The following is a 19,766-nucleotide window of genomic DNA, read 5'->3' on the forward strand; positions in this document are numbered from 1 at the left end:
GGTGAATCACAGCTAATGATCACACCATTGGTATAAGACTATAAATAAGAAACACACACCTGAATGCATACAATAAAGTAATAGATAAAAGTATTACAATTGGAATGGGGGAGGAGAGAGAACAGAGAAGACTTCCAGAAGTAGATAGCCTATGAGCTGATCCTTGAATGATAGACATTAGTAAGACAAAGAATATTGAGAAGGATGAAAGGTGGAGCAAGATAACTTTATCAGATGTCAGCTTTGTGATCCTGAGAATACCACCATGCTGACAATATCCACAGACTTTCCCAGCTCCACAGATAGGAACACATTTTACAGGATTGCATCCTTTTCTTACATCACTTTATGCATTAACAGGAAAGCAGTCTCATCTGTGATGCTGGGGCTACCCTACAACCACACAATGGAACCCCCTGCCACCTTCTTCCTTGTGGATATTCCAGGTTTGCAGTCTTCACATCCTTGGCTGGCTATCTCACTGAGTGCCATGTACACCATAGCCTTGTTAGGAAACACCCTCATCGTGACTGTAGTTTGGGTGGATTCCACTCTGCAAGAGCCCATGTATTGTTTCCTGTGTGCTCTGGCTGCCATGGACATTGTTATGGCCTCCTCTGTGGTACCCAAGATGGTGAGCACCTTCTGCTCAGGAGGCAGCTCCATCAGTTTTAATGGGTGTTTCACTCAGATGTATTTTGTCCATGCAGCCACAGCTGTGGAGACAGGGCTGCTGCTGGCCATGGCTTTTGACCGCTATGTAGCCATCTGCAAGCCCCTACACTACAAGAGAATTCTGACACCTCAGGTGATGCTGGGAATGTGTGTGACCATCACCATCAGAGCTGTCATATCCATGACTCCACTGAGTTGGATGCTGAGTCATCTGCCTTTCTGTGGCTCCAACGTGATTCTCCATTCCTACTGTGAGCACATAGCTGTGGCCAAGTTAGCATGTGCCGACCCCAAGCCTAGCAGTCTCTACAGTCTGATTTGTTCCTTCATTATTGTGGGCTCTGATGTGGCCTTCATTGCTGCCTCCTATATCTTGATTCTCAGGGCAGTATTTGGTCTCTCTTCAAAGAATGCTCAGTTGAAAGCGTTAAGCACCTGTGGCTCCCACATGGGGGTTATGGCTCTGTTCTATCTACCTGGGATGGCATCGATCTATGTAGCCTGGGTAGGGCAGGATGTAGTGCCCCTGCACACCCAAGTGTTGTTAGCTGACTTGTACCTGGTCTTCCCACCCACCCTAAACCCCATCATCTATGGCATGAGGACCAAACAAATGCAGGAGAGAATGTGGAGTTTGCTCATGGGCAAAGGTGAGAGGATTATTTTGAATTAAAAGAAAATTAAGCAACATAACCTAGTGCTCAATGTGTGACCCCTGAATAACTTTTGTTCAAAAAAGTAAAGTAGCTATTAACGAAGTCTTTAGGACAACTGGAGAAATTTGAATATGATGTGATTAGTATGGTTATGTACAAGAATGTGATTTCTGGGAGATGCATTTTGCAGTAGAGTATTCAGAGGTGAAGTATACTTATGTGTGTGTCTTCTGTATATGTAGTATGTGTTTTTAAAATATATGTATGTATATAATATGTATATATAAATACACATGTACATGTGTATGCATTTATTTATGTGTTTATTTAGAACAAATATGGCAAAATATGAATAAGTATTTATTCTCAGTGTTGGATATATAGGTTTTTATTGTTTTATGATACTATTTCAACTTTCTGCATGTTTAAAATTTTTCATAGGATTAAAAAATTTTTCCTGCCATCAGTCAACTTTGTTTCATTGTTGTTTGTCTGCGAATGAATGACACTTTCTTTAGAAACAGATGTGACTGAAGTCAACTAGTAAGGAAATCTTGTGACATGACACTGTTAGCCTATTGCTGGAGACATGTATTTTAGACATGGTTCCAAACATTAAATTCCTCAGCAGATTTTGGAGATCTATACTTACTCCTTGCTTTTGAAAGGCCCATATTTATTGGTTGGGGATAATATACTGTGGGAGGTACCAGCCCTTCATATTAGTTATCTAGTGCTGCATAATAAATTACCTCTTTTATATTTGTTTAATGGCTTAAAAATATATGTATTACATCATACTATCTGTGGGTCAGAAATGTGGGCATGGCTGAGCTGATTTCTCCAACTCAGGGTCCTTCAGAAGGCTGCGATCAAGGTGACATTCAGGGCTACAGTCATATCAAGCTCAACTGATGTGATTGCCCACCTCCCAGCTCACTCATGGCTGGTGACAACCTTGGGTCCTCACTGGCTGTTCGCTGGAGACATCAGTTCCTTGTCACATGGCCATCTCCATCGGGCTTCTCACAAATGGAAGTTTGGCTTGATTCCCCAAGAGTGAGGCTTTGAGAGAAAGTAAGAGAGAGTGAGAAAGATGGAAATCAGTCTTTTTGCAACCTCATCTTGCATGTGACATATTAATGCTTTTTCACATTCTATTGGTTAGAACAAGTTACTAGGTCCTACTGGCCTCAGGGGAAATAATTACCCAAGGGCATGAATACCAGGAGGTAGGGATCACTGGTTGCCTACAACACCCATCCTACTTAAACCCTAAATGCTATGATCACATGTGGAACCAACTCAGAATAAAGACACATAACCAATATTAGTTACCTTTTAGTGAAATTTTCTTACATCTCAAAAAGTACCTTCTATTTAGCAAAAGAAAACTGGAAGAGAAGAAAATGGCCCAGCATGATAAGGGATCTCTGCTCTAATTGTGCCCAGGACAACATAGACAACAGATTTCTGGAGTCCTTTCGAGCCTGCCTGCGAGTAATCACAGTTGAGAATCTACTTTCTGTGGCCGTGCCTGCTATCCACTGTCTTAAGTTGGGCTCCCCAGAAACAGACTCTGAGACCTGTTCATGCAGAAAGTTTATTAGGGAGTATGCTCAGAAACAGTATCCCAAAAGGTGTGAAGGGAGCAGAATTGTGCAGAGAGAGAAGGCAAATTACAGTGCAGTTTCATCAGAATTCTCAGCCAATCCTATGAGGAACTTTGAAGTTAAGATCTGCCTCTGAGCCTCTGAGCTCACTCACTTGGCTGGTGGCAGCCTCAGGTCTTCCCTGGCTGCTCACTGGAGACATCAATTTCTTGGTCTAACACTTGACCTGAAGTGGGCAAGGGAGACAGGTCTTTCAACCCAGCATCAACCAGTCATTGGACGCAGTCATTGCATTAGGAGGGTGCATAACTTAGGGTGGTACAGCTCCCTTTGTCTGAAGGTAATTCCTGGAAAGAAATGTAGCTGTGAGCCCTCAGCAGCTAACGTTCTAGCTGTTGCATGAGTGAGTGCTTCAACCCTGATGGGGGATCTTCATGGTGCTACACAGTCTACTATGGGGGAAAGTTCATAACTGATTAGTCTTCTGGGGGGAGCTGGGTGTGGGTGAAGAGAATAAACTCTGAAATTTTCTTGACTATAGAATGTCCATTGTCACTCCCATGCTTATTATCATATTTTCTTCTTGTTAAGAAATCATAAAACACATATAATAAAATTGAATGTAATTTAAAAGTATAATCAAAAATAAGCAAAAATCAATGAAATACAATGTAAAAGACATAACAAAAATACATTTTCCTTCTCAAATTTTATTATTTTTTATTCAGACATGAAATAATAGAGACAGAACTATTAGAACTCAAATATGGGAAACAAAATTTAGATAATAAAATTGAATGCTCACTTAATATGTGTTTTATTTATTGGTTCACTTTCTAGCAATGGAAACCTTAGAGATAGATGCACGCAGGCAGCTAGAAGTAATAGAATCTCCTGGCAGAAGACCAAAGGCCTTAACAACTCATGTGTGTCTATCTGAACCCAGACCTCAGGGGATTTATTTAACTCATCCAGCTCTAAGGAGAATTATCCTGCTGTTTTGGAAATTCTGCCGCATTTTCTATAACAGAGATAATTTTGTGAAGAAGCAACTGGAATCTTATAGACTTTTGTCAGTAGGTGGTTTTATGGCTAGTTCCTGTTGCCACAAAATGAAATTATTCCCTTGGAAAATATGACAGGGTTCTAGTGAAAATCATCTCAAGCAAAAAGGGCCATGTGACTTAGATGGGAATTGTATATCAACACCTGTATGCATAGATGTACGTACACACAAACACACCTACACTCACAAGCCTGACCCTTGCCTTTTTGACTAGGTGGCACATCCAAACAAAGATTTTGGCCTAGTGAACTGTAGCTGTAATCTCTAGTTCCCAGTAATGGTAAGTGCTGACATTGCAATGTCTGCAGGTAGTTGAAGATTTCTACTACTGCCAAAAGTTCACTCACTCGTTGACTAAACCATCTCTTCCTTTTTATGCTATGCTTTCTTGAGCAGTCCAACGCATGTCATAGGCCATTTGAAGTAGCAGATTTCTGTTTATAAAAAGACTATAAAACTGATCCAACTAGGTTGGAGTCATTACGGTTACTGAAGATAGACCAATATGCTGCCTTATTAGCTAAAATCTCAGCCTCCGAATTCTCCTTCTTGGTTCCACTCTTGGGATTGATGACATACCCCAGATACCTGCAGCAGTGATTTTAAAAAGAAGTGTTTTACAATAGTGCTTCTCAAATATTAATATATACGCAAATACCTGGGAGGCATGGAAGACCAAATTTTGCATTTTAACAAGCTCCAAGGTACTTGTTAAACTGCTTGTCTGAGGATCATTACTTTGAGTAGCAAGGATTTAAAATACCCTAATAATTCTCTAAGCTCACCTTAAATCTTATCTTCAACAACTACATAAAGCACTCCACTTGTAAAAAGTATTATTTTGATTAACGATCATAGTGAAAAGGGCTAGCTGGTTAGTTCGGTTGGTTAGTTTATGGGTGCTGATAACACCAGAGTTAGGGTTTGATCCCTGTAATCAACTAGCCTCCAAAAAAACGACAAAAAAGATAATATGACAAATATTTTATTAAGCACTTAACTTTGTGCCAGCCAATATGATAAACTATGCACATGTAATACTAACTCATTTATTTCTTAAAATAATGCATTCAATGATATAGATAATCTCCAATTATAAGTAAGGAAATTCAGACATAGACTAAAGATCTGGTTAAAAGATGATGCATTATCTTGTTTAAATGAGTGGTTGTTAGGTTTACTTTCCAAAAATTTGGAGAGTACATGTCAACCCACTGTGTCTGGCAAGTGGGCAAATACTCAGTCTGGAAATCAATTTAAAATTGAAGTCTTTCTATGGGCATTAAATGAATATATATGTGTGTGTTTATATACATAGACATGTGTGTGTATATATATAGATAAATGTAAATATGAGGGTACTTCAAAAAGTTCTTGGAAAGATTTGTATTATCTTTTCTTGTGTATAATTATATGGTTGATTCAACTGAGTATTGATCTTTTGTTCTATGTTTTGTAGTTTCATCAAGATTTTCACAGAAATGAAGAAGTCTACTGTCTACTGTACTTCAGTTTTCAAATCAAAGTACCTGAGAGCTAAAGAGAACTTTTCTTTTGATGTTGCCATGATTCAGCACATCATATGACATTTTATACAAAGTATGATCATTAGTAAGATCTGACAGAATCAGCTATATTTTATAAGGGGCCAACACCTTTGTTGTCAAGATTTTCTTTGTTTTTCCAATGGACACTTATCTTGACCTTTAAATCAGGAAATGTAACATTCCTGAGTTCATAAAACAATCAAGAGAATGATATGATAATACAAGTTTGTTTGTGTGACATGCTCAGGCTAGTTCACTGGCCAGCTATTTTCATCTGAGCATTAGTGCCTTCTAGAGACATGGAAACAACTTTTCACTGACTTAGAAATACTTATCTGTTTTATTCTGGACTTACATGGTTCAGTCAGTGTTTTTACCTTCCATTCTCCACCATGTGCAACCTCAAATTCAATTCTGTGAATTGTGCAGAATGTTCTGTTAGGTTATTTACCTCATTAGTTCAGTTGTATATGTTTTCCTATTTGTCATTAAACTAACATAGTCATTAGCCTTCATTTCTGGTGATGTGAGAGTCATGTTGGCATTGGCATTGTTAAAGAAAAATCTGAGGCATGATAATATTTTAAAGAGTTTATTCAAGTAAGAAGCAATCCGTAAGCTGGAAAACACCACACCAAAAGAGGTTTAATGTTCTGATAACAAATCATCAGGGGGAAGTATTTATGGAGTAAATGCAGAAGCAAAATAAAGAAGTTATTTGATTGTTTGCAATGATACAGTTGCCTTATTTGGTCTCTCCAGCGGAAAGTCCATAGTTATAATTTTAAGTTTGTTGGCTACTTCTGATTGGTTGAACTTAATTGGTTCTGGCTTTTTTTTTTTTTTTTTTTTTGTAATACAGGTGATTAAAAGAAACAGTTCAAGTTAAGTTTCGCTCATGGTTGCCAGTCAAGCAAGGTTTAGGTCGTGTCCTACCTAGTTTGGTCTGCTCAGGGATTCTTAGACCTGGTCTCCATTTTAGTTAACTTTAACACCAGTATTAAAATCACTCTCATTTTTATTTTCTGAACTCGTAGAAAACATGGTCACCATATTCACAGTATTAAAAAATTAAGTTAGCATTATTTCTGTACAGAGCACAACAGTTAATCTACTTGTAAAGTCAAAACCAAACTGTTAAGTTCATAATGACAACACACTTGTATGTGGTACATTTAAGTGGCATCACTCAGAGGGAGGTGACTCAGATGCATTGTTCACAGTACATTAGTGACTCTGAGATGCATTGTTCACACTACATTACATAAATATTATACAACATGTAGGATACACCATTGCCAGCATTAAAGGTCAGAGGAGAAAACAGAAACAACCATGGAAAGTGGTTAATCTGTGCTGCATCCATTTTATACTAAAAATAATATGGGCTAGTGATAAAGGACACCTGGAAACAAGCAGTGAAAATTAAGAGTTCTAGAGAAACAAAGAAAAATCACAGAATTCCAAAATTTTAAGACAGAGAAGTACCTTTACTCTCCCTTCCCCAGATAAGGATGTTATTGATAGTACTATTTTATAAACTGTTTGTTACTATATCAACAGGGCACTCATGAATTAAGATGTAGTGCATCGCCACAAATTTCCAAACAAGCTTACATAAAATTGTTATTGTTGGCTTAGAAAAATATATGTTTTCATATGAACAGAAAATGACAGACATTATCTATATACAGGTATTATAATAAGAAAAAAACTTGAATTAAAGTATTTTAGCCTTTGAAACTTCTTCAACTTCCCTCAATTAAACAAACAAAAACTTTGAGGCAAAGGAAAACTGTAACACAACAATGTGAATCAATGTCGTAAGCATTTACAGATATTAAAAAAATTCTTCACATAAGAACTCAAAACTTGGGAAGAAATAAATGAACAAAAATCAGGAAGATTTAAAAGAAAATTTGACTGGACTAAGGAAAGTAATTAAGAAAAATAGGAAATCATGTGTAGAAATGTAAACTAAATTACAATTTGCCCAAGTGAGAAGAGATTCAATGTAAAATTTCATTACGGATATTGAAAATAGAATTAAAACACCCAGGTTGGAGAACAAGATAAAGAAAGAGGTAAAAGGGATCAAAGAGAAAGTGACAGACATATAAGAAAGGCAAAGAAATCTAAGATAAATATATGTGTATGTATATACACATATTAGATTTTTTTTTTTTTAAATTTTATTTTGTCGATATACATTGTGGCTGATTATTGCTCCCCATCACCAAAACCTCCCTCCCTTCTCCCTCCCCCCTCCCCCCCAACAATGTCCTTTCTGTTTGCTTGTCGTATCAACTTCAAATAATTGTGGTTGTTATATCTTCTTCCCCAACCCCCAGTTTTTGTGTGTGTGTGTGAATTTATATATTAATTTTTAGCTCCCACCAATCAGTGAGAACATGTGGTGTTTCTCTTTCTGTGCCTGACTTGTTTCACTTAATATAATTCTCTCAAGGTCCATCCATGTTGTTGCAAATGGCAGTATTTCATTCGTTTTTATAGCTGAGTAGTATTCCATTGTGTAGATGTACCACATTTTCCGTATCCACTCATCTGATGATGGGCATTTGGGCTGGTTCCAACTCTTGGCTATTGTAAAAAGTGCTGCGATGAACATTGGGGAACAGGTATACCTTCGACTTGATGATTTCCATTCCTCTGGGTATATTCCCAACAGTGGGATAGCTGGGTCACATTTTAGATTTTTATGTATGTGGAATCCATGAAGAAAATGGAAAATAAATAGGAATTATAGATGGTCATAACATAGATTTAAATAGAACCCATTGTACAACTGGGAAAAATTAACCAAAATTGTCAATCCTGAGACTAATATTAGTGAGTTCATCAAATATTAAAAATAAAGAAACAATGCTTTTGGTCTTCAGACCAAAAAAGCCAAAGTCACTTACAAGAAAAATAAAATCAGTTCTGAATTATACTTCTTTACAGCAACATGCAATTTCGATAATAGTAGAGCAACATTTAAAAAAAATACTGGAGAAAAGAAAGTGTGAATTAAAATTTTATATCCAGCTAAGTTGTCTTGCAATATCAAGGATACAGAAAAATTATGCTAGATATTATGGACATGGAATATTCTACTTGTTCTCCTTTCCTGAGGAATAATAGTAGAGAGTAAGTTTGACCCAACCAGAAGATGACTGAAAAAACTTTGGCAAATGGACTGATGGTGAGTAGTGAATATATTTAATAGTTAGCTAAGACAAAAAATGTGAAGCAAGGGTGAAGAATGGCAAGCAAATATTATATGTTCTGACCATGTGGAAAAAATGCAAATAAAAATGAGAGCAGAAAAGAGAGTGAAAAGAGAAGGTTAAAATGAGATCACTCATTGTCACACAGGTAATATACAGGAAAAAATACACATTGTTTGAAACTTTCAGGCAAAAATGCGAAAGCCCAAATAGGAAGAAGGGAGAATAAAAGTTTATTATAAAATTTATTAATATAAAGATATCAAATAGAAAATAACACAAACCACCCTAACATGAAAAGAGAACAGCCCCTATAGAGCAATATGGTAAATATAAATAAAATAACATGATAGTGTTGAGATCAAATGTATTATTCATATCAATAAATATAAATTAGTTCAACTTACCAATTAAAAGAATTTTTCAGACTATCTCAGAATGCAAAATCCAACCCTAAAACAAAGGATTCAGATAGGCTAAAATAAAGGGATGGAAAAAGTGTACCATGCAAATGTAAATATAAAGCGTGGGCTGTTTTCCTGATATCAGAGCAGGAAGATTTAAGGTTAAAACACAATTAAAAGTGATATAAAGGAAGATACTTTATAATGCTGAAGGCTTCTTAGTTTATAAAAAAGACATAAATTATATATGTATACATGCCAAATGATGAAACAACCCCTCCATGCAACAGAAACCATAGGGGATATATAGAGGACTAGAAACAGACTAATCGTAGAAGACATTAACGTCGCATTCTCAGTCCAAGAAAAATGAAGTACACAAAATTAGTAAAACTATATAAAACCTAAACAATATGACTAACAACTTTCACTCTGATAATAAAGAATATTCATTCTCAATTGCACCTGGAACCTCCATACTGTTTTCCATGATGGCTGCACTAACTTACAGTCCCACCAGCAGTGTAGGAAGGTTCCTCTTTCTCTGCATCCACGCCAGCATTTGTTATTCTCTGTCTTTTTGATAATAGTCAGTCTAACCGGGATGTGATGATGATATCTCAATAGTTTTGATTTGCATTTCCCTGATTAGTGATGTTGTGCATTTTTTCAAGACAACCTACAGAATGGGAGAAAATATTTGCAAATGACACATCTGACAAGGGATTAATATCCAGAATTCACAAGTAACTCAAAACAACAGTAAAAAAAACACAAATAATCCAATCAAAAAATGGGCAAAAGAGCTGAATAGACATTTCTCAAAGGAAGACATACAAATGGCCAACAGGTACAGCATTCTATTCTTGAGAGTGAGTCATTAGTTCCACACTCAAGGGAAGGTGTTACACGTGGGCATAAACACGTGAAAGGGACCATTGAGTGTCATTTGGGGTACCTACTACAGGTACTTCCTGGAGAATCTTAGTAATATTTGGGGCAAGGGATGTTCAGGAAATGGAGGTAGTACATCAGCTTGTGTAAGTGAATGAGTAAACCTGGACAACATGTGTGCTCCTGAGGATAAATCTTTGATACATTTCCGATTGCTTCCCCTTTGGGGGAGTGTGAAGAGATGAAAAGGGAAAGGATTAGACTAAACATTTTTCTGAAGGTTAAAGAGCTAGGACAATATTTGTCAGTTTTCTGTATCTTTAATATCTTGACCACAAGAAGGCAATACTGGATGGATGCAAAGTCAAACACTTCTGCCCAATTTTTGAGATACATAACTCTTACCTAGTTTTTCTGCTTTCTATTTCTTTACAGGATATGGAAGCTTTGTTCAATGATTAGTTTCATGTAATTCTAGGGATTCTTCCCTATTATGCAAACTACGAAGGTCAAAGGGCAAGGACTGTGACCAAATAATGACAAAGGGTGGGAGAATCAAAGATATAGAAAGCTTTTTCTTCCACACGGAATACCCTTCCTCTGTATCACTATTGTTTCATTTTGGGTCTTCACCCTTTTTAAGTACTTCTTCTTTCTGGTGGAACTCTTCTGCCATGTGAGTGGGTGTGGAAAGTGAGACAAAGAACCATCTGCGTGTGAGGATCCACTAGGGTTCATAATGCTTCCACAGGAGCCAGGTTGAGGCCTGGGAGAAAGTGGTCCGTCTAACCCTATTGGCACTGGAACAGTTCAGCTGCCTCATCTCATGCTGGGGCTATTTAAGTACCATCCTAATTGCCTTCTACAATGATCATCAGCTTTTCCTATCAATATTCAATATTGTTGTTTATGTTTATGTTCTGGCCTGTTCTCTGAATTATCCTACAGGGAACAGGAACCCACACGTTCTAAACACGGCAATTGGTGGAAGCAGTCCTCTTGCAGGCTTGAAGCCTGGGTCTCCTAATAGGTGCTAAGCGCAGTGAATTGAACTTAAATCCTTGGGTCATCAGGAATATTGTAAGTCAGGCTGAGAAGTGCACAAAGGCCCTCCCCACCCCCACCCCAAGAAAAAAGACAACGGAAGGGCTCTCACCAGTCTCATCATGAGAAACTATGTCTCTGCTGAGGATCTGGGGAACTGGGAGCATTTGCATTGTCTCCTGATTTTTATATTTCCATATATTTATGTATATTACTTTCCACTAAAAAAAAAATTGTATCTTGAGGCTGTTGGCTTCTTTCTCCTACCTTCATTCCTGTCCCATGATGATGCCCAGGCTGAAATCATAACTTTTAACCTATGACCCCATGCATCCCTCTAGCCTCTTTCATTTTCATTCTCTTTCAACTACCCTGCACTTTACCTTCTCTGGTTTGTTCCATTTTTGAAGAGTGTTCTGTCTTTTCATACATTTGTGCTTTGCTATTCTTTCCTCAGTTTGAAATTTTTATCTTCCTTGGTCTCTTCCACATCCTGTTAACCTTCTCTGTTCAAACAATACTTTCTAACACAGTGTCATGAGAAATATTTAACCAGTGAAGCTCACCATGAGTCCCCACGAAGAATTGAAGGACAGTGATGTGGACATTCAGATATTAAGTACCCTATTAGTGTGAATGATTCTACAGCAAAGGACAGTGAATTATAATTGCTAGAGTTTGATCCTGACTCTGGCTTACTACCTTTGTAACCTTCTATTCACCTCACTTTCATCTGTAAAATGGAGATGTAATGATGGCAGCTACTTCAGAAGGTTGAGAAAATCTTTGAAAAGCATTTATTAGGGTACCTGCTACACAGCTTTCACAAATCTAACCAATTTTGGGCCTTTTGCTTTCCTTTCTTGTTGCACTCTGTATTTTTGTTTCTCTCTTTTTTTCTTCTTTTTTTTGAGGCTCACTGGCCCAGGATCAAACCTCTTCTAACTTTTAGTTATCTTTTGAGAACTTGAAGAAACAAAGACTTGTCAGACACTAAGCATCTGCCTCCTCCCGTAGTCTGGAAAACCCTGGGGGCTGGAGCACAAAGAAAACTAGTCTCCGGAGGAGATGCAGTGTTTGGCTGCTGGGCAGAGGCCAGGGGAAGCCAGGGAAAAGGCAGGTGTCTAAAGGGGAAAAAGGGCTCCCACTGGGAGGGCTTTGGAAAGAACAATAGTCCTCCTCATGACTCATTGTTCATCTTTGATTTTCGTACCTCTTCGTGCTCCTTCTTAAGGGTCCTGTATAAATCCCCCCTTCTTTTATGTGAAAGAAATTTGGACAACCAGGCAGAGACCATCAGAGAAAGCTGAATAGAGAAAACTCCAGGGATGTGGGTAACTTTCCTGGGGGTTGGGAATTGGGTTAGTGGAGTTGCAATGGTAGGGTCACCCAGAAAGGAGGCTATTAACACTCCACCCTAATATTAAGGGCTGCGTATATCTGGTGGGTACTGCTGATACCAAGACCTTGTTATGGAAATGATGAGAGAATGTGGGAGGTGGGAGAAGGAATGGGAACATATAACTACTTTGGTTCAAGGCAGAGAGAAGGGGCAAGTTCAACCCTAGGATTGTGGAGAGAGTTTTTAGAGACCAAGGGAAATTATGAGAAAAGAAACCAAATGGTAGGGCTAATTTGGAACATGTTTGATTGGACAGGGGCAGGACTCAGTTAGGGGTACTCAGGTAGGGGCACAGGGTTATCTAAACCAAAAGGCTAAATTCAAACGAGTTACTGCTTTTACCTTAAAGAAAATTTTGATTTAAATTGTGTATTCATCATCCTTTAAGTAGAATTGAAAAATCCTCACATATCCTATGATTTAGTTATTGAAGTTAAGTGACTTATATAAGCTAGTTTTCAGTGATTGACCCTCCAGGTCTTCATGTGAATGTCTTTGCAGGGCTGGAGGCAGAGACGGGTGCAGGGCTAAAAATGTGTCTTAGAAGAGCTTGGCCAGAGCTGTCTGAAAATGGTGCACCTCAACAGCCAGGAAGCACTTGTGTCCGTATCTTGACCACATAGTAGCTACATGGGTGTGTTCAGGTGTTCCCATTATAAAAATTTAATAAGGTGTAAACTGGGATTTATGCATTTTACAGTATATATGCTATATGTCAATCAAAAAGTTAAACAATAAATGAGGGAGCAGGCAGTAATCTTATATATTTTCGAAAGGTCAAGTAAAATAGAGAATGAAAAGAAATCACTAGAATGGTGACAGATTCTTGATAGCAATGGCTGTTGATATTAGCAAGAATATTTTCAGTAGCAATAGGCTGAGTGAAAAAAAAAGCAAAACAAAAAAGTCTGAAACAAATAACAAACCAAACTAAATGTCCTGTTTGTTAAAAAAAACTAATAATGTACGTAAATCTTTAGCACTGCTAATCAAGAGAAAAGTAAATAAATAAAAAAAAGCAAAACCAAGACTCTCAAGGTCATCTAATCTATGCTCAGTCAGAAGCTGCCAGGGCTGGGGCGGGGACGGATGGGGCAGGGCAGCAGTGGAGGCTGCCCTCAGAAGGAAGGTGATTGATCCAGGGCAGCCAAGAGGAAGATCCGGGACCAGCGGTGAGTGGGGAGCAGGCATTCTGGATCCTCAGGCTTTTCTGCAGCTCTTTAAGCAGTGAGCTCAACACTGAGTTGTGGCATCTAGAACACATTGAGCAGTCTAAAGGGTAGTCTGACTTTATTTTTCTTCTCACTCTTTACCACCGTTCTGCTTCAAAAGCTTCCCTCCATCTTTTCGTGATCTGTCACTAGATGTCTCACCAGTGGCTATGCACAGCAATGTTCTTTCAATCTGACTGTGATGCTGAGCCCACTACTTGATTCACTCTGTTCTGTTATACAGCATTTCTTATGCTTAGGGTTTTGGTTTTTATTGTTGGTTTGTTTGTTTCAATAAAGACCACAGTTTGCAATCATGTTTCATAACTTTGGCTTGTTAGACAACTCCTGAGGACTCCCACCACAGCTGCTGCTTTCACCTGGGTGTGGAGTCAGTCAGTGCTAAGCTCTCCAGGAGGTACATGGAAGGGCAAATGCATGCCACAGTGTCAGGACTGAGAACAAGGTGGATGTTAGTCTGGGGCTTGGCCAAGAGAGTACATGCCATCTGCAGCAGATGGCATCCTGAGCACAGAGTTCCATCAATTGGATCCATCCAATTATTCACGGGGGGGCCAGGCCTGTGATGAGAAATTAAAGAGGAGTGGGTAGAGACAGTATTGAAGGTTCGAGATATGGCAACTTCTCAGCCTGGAAGCCCTCTATAGAGTGGAGGCAGGAAGTGAGAGCTAAAGACAGGCTAATCTTGAGGCTTGATAAATAAGAACCCTTCACTTAAGACTGCCTGGACACTTAAGTAACAGTTCTCAGGTTATATACAACAGTTACTTCCGCACAAGTCACGCAATTGATGTGGTGACTCACCAGGCTGAGGCCCTGACAGATGCAATATTAGGGCAATGAGGGTTTGAGAAATGAAATCATTTGGAATTAATACGGTCTGGTCCGCACTTGAGATCTTGAGTCCAGGTCTGGGACTAAGCTACATGTCTATGTCCATAGGAAGAAAATGATGTGATAAGAATATGAAAAATACATGAAGTGGTACTGTAGCCTGGATAAAAGATGTTTGTCACACACACTTCCTTCCACTCCACCCTTAATTTGATTTCAATTTGACAGGAGTTGTTATATGGTGAAAGAGGTGTTAACCAATCCTAGGCTTTCTTATTAGAGATGGGGTTGTAGGCAAATGTAAGGGAGACCTTTTCACCGAAGTGATGAAGAAACTAAAAAAAAACAAGCAAACAAATGAAAACCCTAAACTTGAGAACTGGATTAGAAGAACCTTGCTGTGTATGGCCACTGGGTAAGACATCTTCAGTGGCGTATAATCAGAGGACAAGAGAAAAGCTTCAGCAATGCAGGTCAAGCTGCTTTTTTTTTTTTTTTTTTTTCTTTTCACTTAGCCTCCAGCTCTCACTTACCCATTTAAGTATGGTATTTGCAGCAATACAGAACTACAGCATTAAGCAGGGAAAATAGTCTCATTTTTATTATCTACATCTTATTAAGCATTATGTACCAACTATCTTGTTAAGCACATTTACGTAGCTTCTCACTTAAACATCAAAACATCTCTATAAAGGCGAGACTGTTATCTTCATCTTATCAATGAGCTTTTATAATTTGACCAAGGCATAATGGCTAGGATGTGAGAGAGTAGGCTTTTCCGTCTAGGGAGAATCAATCTAGAACCAATGCCTTTACCCACACTGCTATTCTGCCTCTAGTTGATGTAGGATCAACACCACATTTTGAGTGGGATACACAAAAGTATGTAGGACTTCTATGCTGTTTTTAAAAAAGAGAAACTAGGGGTCCCTTGAAGAAGTTCGACCAATGGCCCCCAAGGTGGAGTGGTACCCCAGAGGAAGAAGGTCCCACAATAGGGAGTGTTCTCAGATGGCTGGGAAAGGTGCACAGGCCCAAACTCCATAAGGAATCAAGGAAACCAGCCAGAGGGGAGAGTAAGCAAAGGAACAGCACACAGGGATGGAATGGTAGTTAGTGCTGACCCCTCATGTTCAGGTTTACCCAACCAGATTATTGCACATTATATGATATGGTAACACCTGGATGAAGCATATGGAGGATGAATGCAGCAATAAACAGAAATCGGCAGGTGTTGGAGCTCAGCTCCTGGCTGCACAGAGTAGTAGCTCTTTTTGTCTCATGAAAACTTGGTGATTGAAGCCCCTAACATTTTTTTCTTTTTTTTTGGCAGTGTCCATAATTGCTTTCTTAGTTACTAATCTTGGGATAGATGGACATCTGGGAGTCATAGCTATGAGTCACAGATGGAAATCTGAGAGTCACATACTTGTGATGTGATGTTGGAAAAAATATTTAATGTTATTTATATTATACCAACTGTCTTGTTTGGAATAGATGGTTGTACTGTTTCACAAATGAAGAAATACACTCAGATTATGAATACTATATTTTTCTACATAGTAGTGCTACATACAATGTGCTTCCTTGTTGTCTGGAATGTATTGGTATTTTATCAGGGAGAGGGAATTAGCTATACTGAAAAATCATTAAAACTTATTGGGGAGGTTCATCTATAAGGTAGTTCCAAAGTTTTTATTTGTAATTACTTAATCTATTAATTGAACATAGCACAAAAGGAAACCTAGGCTAAAATTTAGAGAAGGTAGGGATTATAAATCTTTCTAGACAATGTACTATCTACTGTAAAAAGTGATAATGCTATTCTCTAATGGCATTATTTTCTTGAATCCATTAATGAATTTCTTCAACCACAAGGATGCTTCAGTGTTGTTTTGTCCAGGCACTATACTGAAGATGCAAGGTATGACATTGAGAAGTTCATCATTTTACTGAACAATTCTTATGTCTTAGTAACCATGCATAAAGAAATAAAAGACAAATTCTGTCCTTCGATTTATCACTCATTCTGCAAAAACTGTATAGTATGAATACACATATCTTCTTTCAATGGACTTGTGCATCACAGCTAATAATCCCACACTTGGAATAAGACCAGGAAAAGAAACACACACTAGAATGTATACAGTAAAGTCATAGATAGAGTATTAAAATTATTATTTTTGTCCCTCAGTTGTCAACATGGGAGATTCTATGAAAGCTGAGAAAGAAGGTATTTAACTTAGCCTGGCCATGAAATGTGGGAGGAAAGAGAGCAAAGAAGACTTCCAAAAAGAGGTAACCCATGAACTGATCCTTGAATGATAAATAGATATTGGTAAGGCAAATAAAGTTGAGAAAGATGGAAGGTGAAACAGGATAACTTTATCAGATGTCAGCTTTGTGATCCTGAGAATACCACCACGCTGACAATATCCACAGACTTTCCCAGCCCCACAGATAGGAACACATTTTACAGGATTGCATCCTTTTCTTACATCACTTTATGCATTAACAGGAAAGCAGTCTCACCTGTGATGCTGGGGCCACCCTACAACCACACAATGGAACTCCCTGCCACCTTCTTCCTTGTGGGTATTCCAGGTTTGCAGTCTTCACATCCTTGGCTGGCTATCTCACTGAGTGCCATGTACACCGTAGCCCTGTTAGGAAACACCCTCATCGTGACTGTAATTTGGGTGGATTCCACTCTGCAAGAGCCCATGTATTGCTTCCTGTGTGTTCTGGCTGTTGAGGACATTGTTATGGCCTCCTCTGTGGTACCCAAGATGGTGAGCACCTTCTGCTCAGGAGGCAGCTCCATCAGTTTTAATGGGTGTTTCACTCAGATGTATTTTGTCCATGCAGCCACAGCTGTGGAGACAGGGCTGCTGCTGGCCATGGCTTTTGACCGCTATGTAGCCATCTGCAAGCCCCTACACTACAAGAGAATTCTGACACCTCAGGTGATGCTGGGAATGTGTGTGACCATTGCCATCAGAGCTGTCATATCCATGACTCCACTGAGTTGGATGCTGAGTCATCTGCCTTTCTGTGGCTCCAATGTGATTCTCCATTCCTACTGTGAGCACATAGCTGTGGCCAAGTTAGCATGTACCGACCCCATGCCTAGCAGTCTCTACAGTCTGATTTGTTCCTTCATTATTGTGGGCTCTGATGTGGCCTTCATTGCTGCCTCCTATATCTTGATTCTCAGGGCAGTATTTGCTCTCTCTTCAAGGAATGCTCAGTTGAAAGCATTAAGCACCTGTGGCTCCCACGTGGGGGTTATGGCTCTGTACTATCTACCTGGGATGGCATCGATCTATGTAGCCTGGGTAGGGCAGGACGTAGTGTCCTTGCACACCCAAGTGCTGTTAGCTGACTTGTACCTGGTCATCCCACCCACCCTAAACCCCATCATCTATGGCATGAGGACCAAACAAATGCGGGAGAGAATCTGGAGTTTGCTCATGGGCAAAGGTGAGAGGATTATTCCAAATTAAAAGAGAATAAAGCAGCATTATTTTGTGCAATGCACGAACATTAAATAACTTATAGTTTAAAAAAGTAAATCACCTATTAATTAAGTCTTTAGGGCAAGTGGAGTAATTTGAATGTGAGATGAATACTAACGTTATGTATGAGTATGTTCATTGCTTGGAGACACACGTTGGAGTATTTAGAGGTGAAATACCATTATGTGTGTATCATGTGTATGTGGTGTGTGTTTTATATATATGTAAACATACACATGTGCATGAAAGAAAGTGAGCCGAGATGCTGGGTACCATTCAAGCTTTATTAAAGGAAAAGAATCTGCTGGGCTGCACTCAAAGTGGGGAACAGCATGGGGCTGCCCTGAAAATGGGGGATAGCAACAGGTGTGGGGGTTGTAGAGCTTATATAGTGCACCAAGGGCTGGCTGATACCATCAAGGAGGGTCATTATGCTAATGTGGAAACTATGCAACCAGGGTGGAGAACTGCACCCTTGCAGAAGCAAAAGGGTTTCTGTTTATGTTATGAGGCTTCTCGTAAAGGAAGGTGGGGAGGGGTTTGGTGCTGGAGTGGAAGACAAGGCCAGTGGCTATTTTGTGCTTATTGTGTGCACAATGGCGCTGGTCACGTCCAAAATCCATCAGTGCATGCATACACATATATCCATGTGCACTTAACATAAACATGGCAGAGTGTTAATACATATTTAATCTCATTGGTGGGTATACAGGTTTTTATTGTACTATTTGACTTTTCTTCCTATTTAAAATTTTTCAGAGTTGAAAAAATTTTCTTGTCACTCAGTTAACTTTGTTTCATACTTGTTTGTCTGAAAATGAATGACACTGTTTTAGAGACAGGTGTGATTGGAGTCAACTTATAAGGACGTCCAGTAACATGAAACTGATTTCCAGTTGTTGCAGGGAACCCTTAGCATTTTCTTTTTTTTTTGGTTGAACCTCCAGATAAAGCTTATAATTTACAGAAAATTTGTGAAATGAAGAAACATATTTTTTGTTACAGACAAAATCCAGATTATAAGAAACTACAGAGTAAAGGACCTAGCATTCTCTCTCTCTCTCTTTTTTAGTTTTATTTTATTTTGTCAATATACAATGTGGTTGATTATTGTGGCCCATTACCGAAACCTCCCTCCCTCCCACCTCTCCCCCCTCCCTCCCAACAATGTCCTTTCTGTTTGCTTGTTGTATCAACTTCAAGGAATTGTTGTGTCTTCTTCCCTCCCCACCCCAGGTTGTTTGTGTATTTATTTATTTATTTTTAGCTCCCACAAGTAAGTGAGAACATGTGATATTTCTCTTTCTGTGCCTGACTAGTTTCACTTAATATAATTCTCTCTAGGTCCATCCATGTTGTTGCAAATGGCAGTATTTCATTCGTTTTTATAGCAGAGTAGTATTCTATTGTGTAGATGTACCACATTTTCCATATCTGCTAATCTGATGATGGACATTTAGACTGGTTCCAACTCTTAGCTACTGTAAAGAGTGCTGCAATGAACATTGGGGAACAGGTATACCTTCGACTTGATGATTTCCATTCCTCTGGGTATATTCCCAGCAGTGGGATAGCTGGGTCATATGGTAGATCTATCTGCAATTGTTTGAGGAAACTCCATACCATTTTCCATAGAGGCTGCACCATTTTG

General features: G+C 38.8%; 2 protein-coding genes across 2 annotated transcripts; both read left to right on the forward strand.

Annotated features, from left to right (window-relative positions):
* The first annotated feature begins 318 nt into the window (after nt 1-318).
* LOC134376294 (olfactory receptor 52I2-like) lies at nt 319-1,348 on the forward strand. The gene has a single exon (XM_063094887.1). The coding sequence runs from the start codon at nt 380-382 to the stop codon at nt 1,346-1,348; it is 969 nt and encodes a 322-aa protein (XP_062950957.1). The 5' UTR covers nt 319-379.
* A 15,725-nt stretch (nt 1,349-17,073) lies between these two features.
* Nucleotides 17,074-18,103, forward strand: LOC134376295 (olfactory receptor 52I2-like). Its single transcript, XM_063094888.1, has one exon. The coding sequence runs from the start codon at nt 17,135-17,137 to the stop codon at nt 18,101-18,103; it is 969 nt and encodes a 322-aa protein (XP_062950958.1). The 5' UTR covers nt 17,074-17,134.
* The last annotated feature ends 1,663 nt before the right edge of the window (nt 18,104-19,766 follow it).

Source organism: Cynocephalus volans, chromosome 4 (genome assembly GCF_027409185.1).
Source record: "Cynocephalus volans isolate mCynVol1 chromosome 4, mCynVol1.pri, whole genome shotgun sequence".
Taxonomy (NCBI): Eukaryota; Metazoa; Chordata; class Mammalia; order Dermoptera; family Cynocephalidae; genus Cynocephalus; species Cynocephalus volans.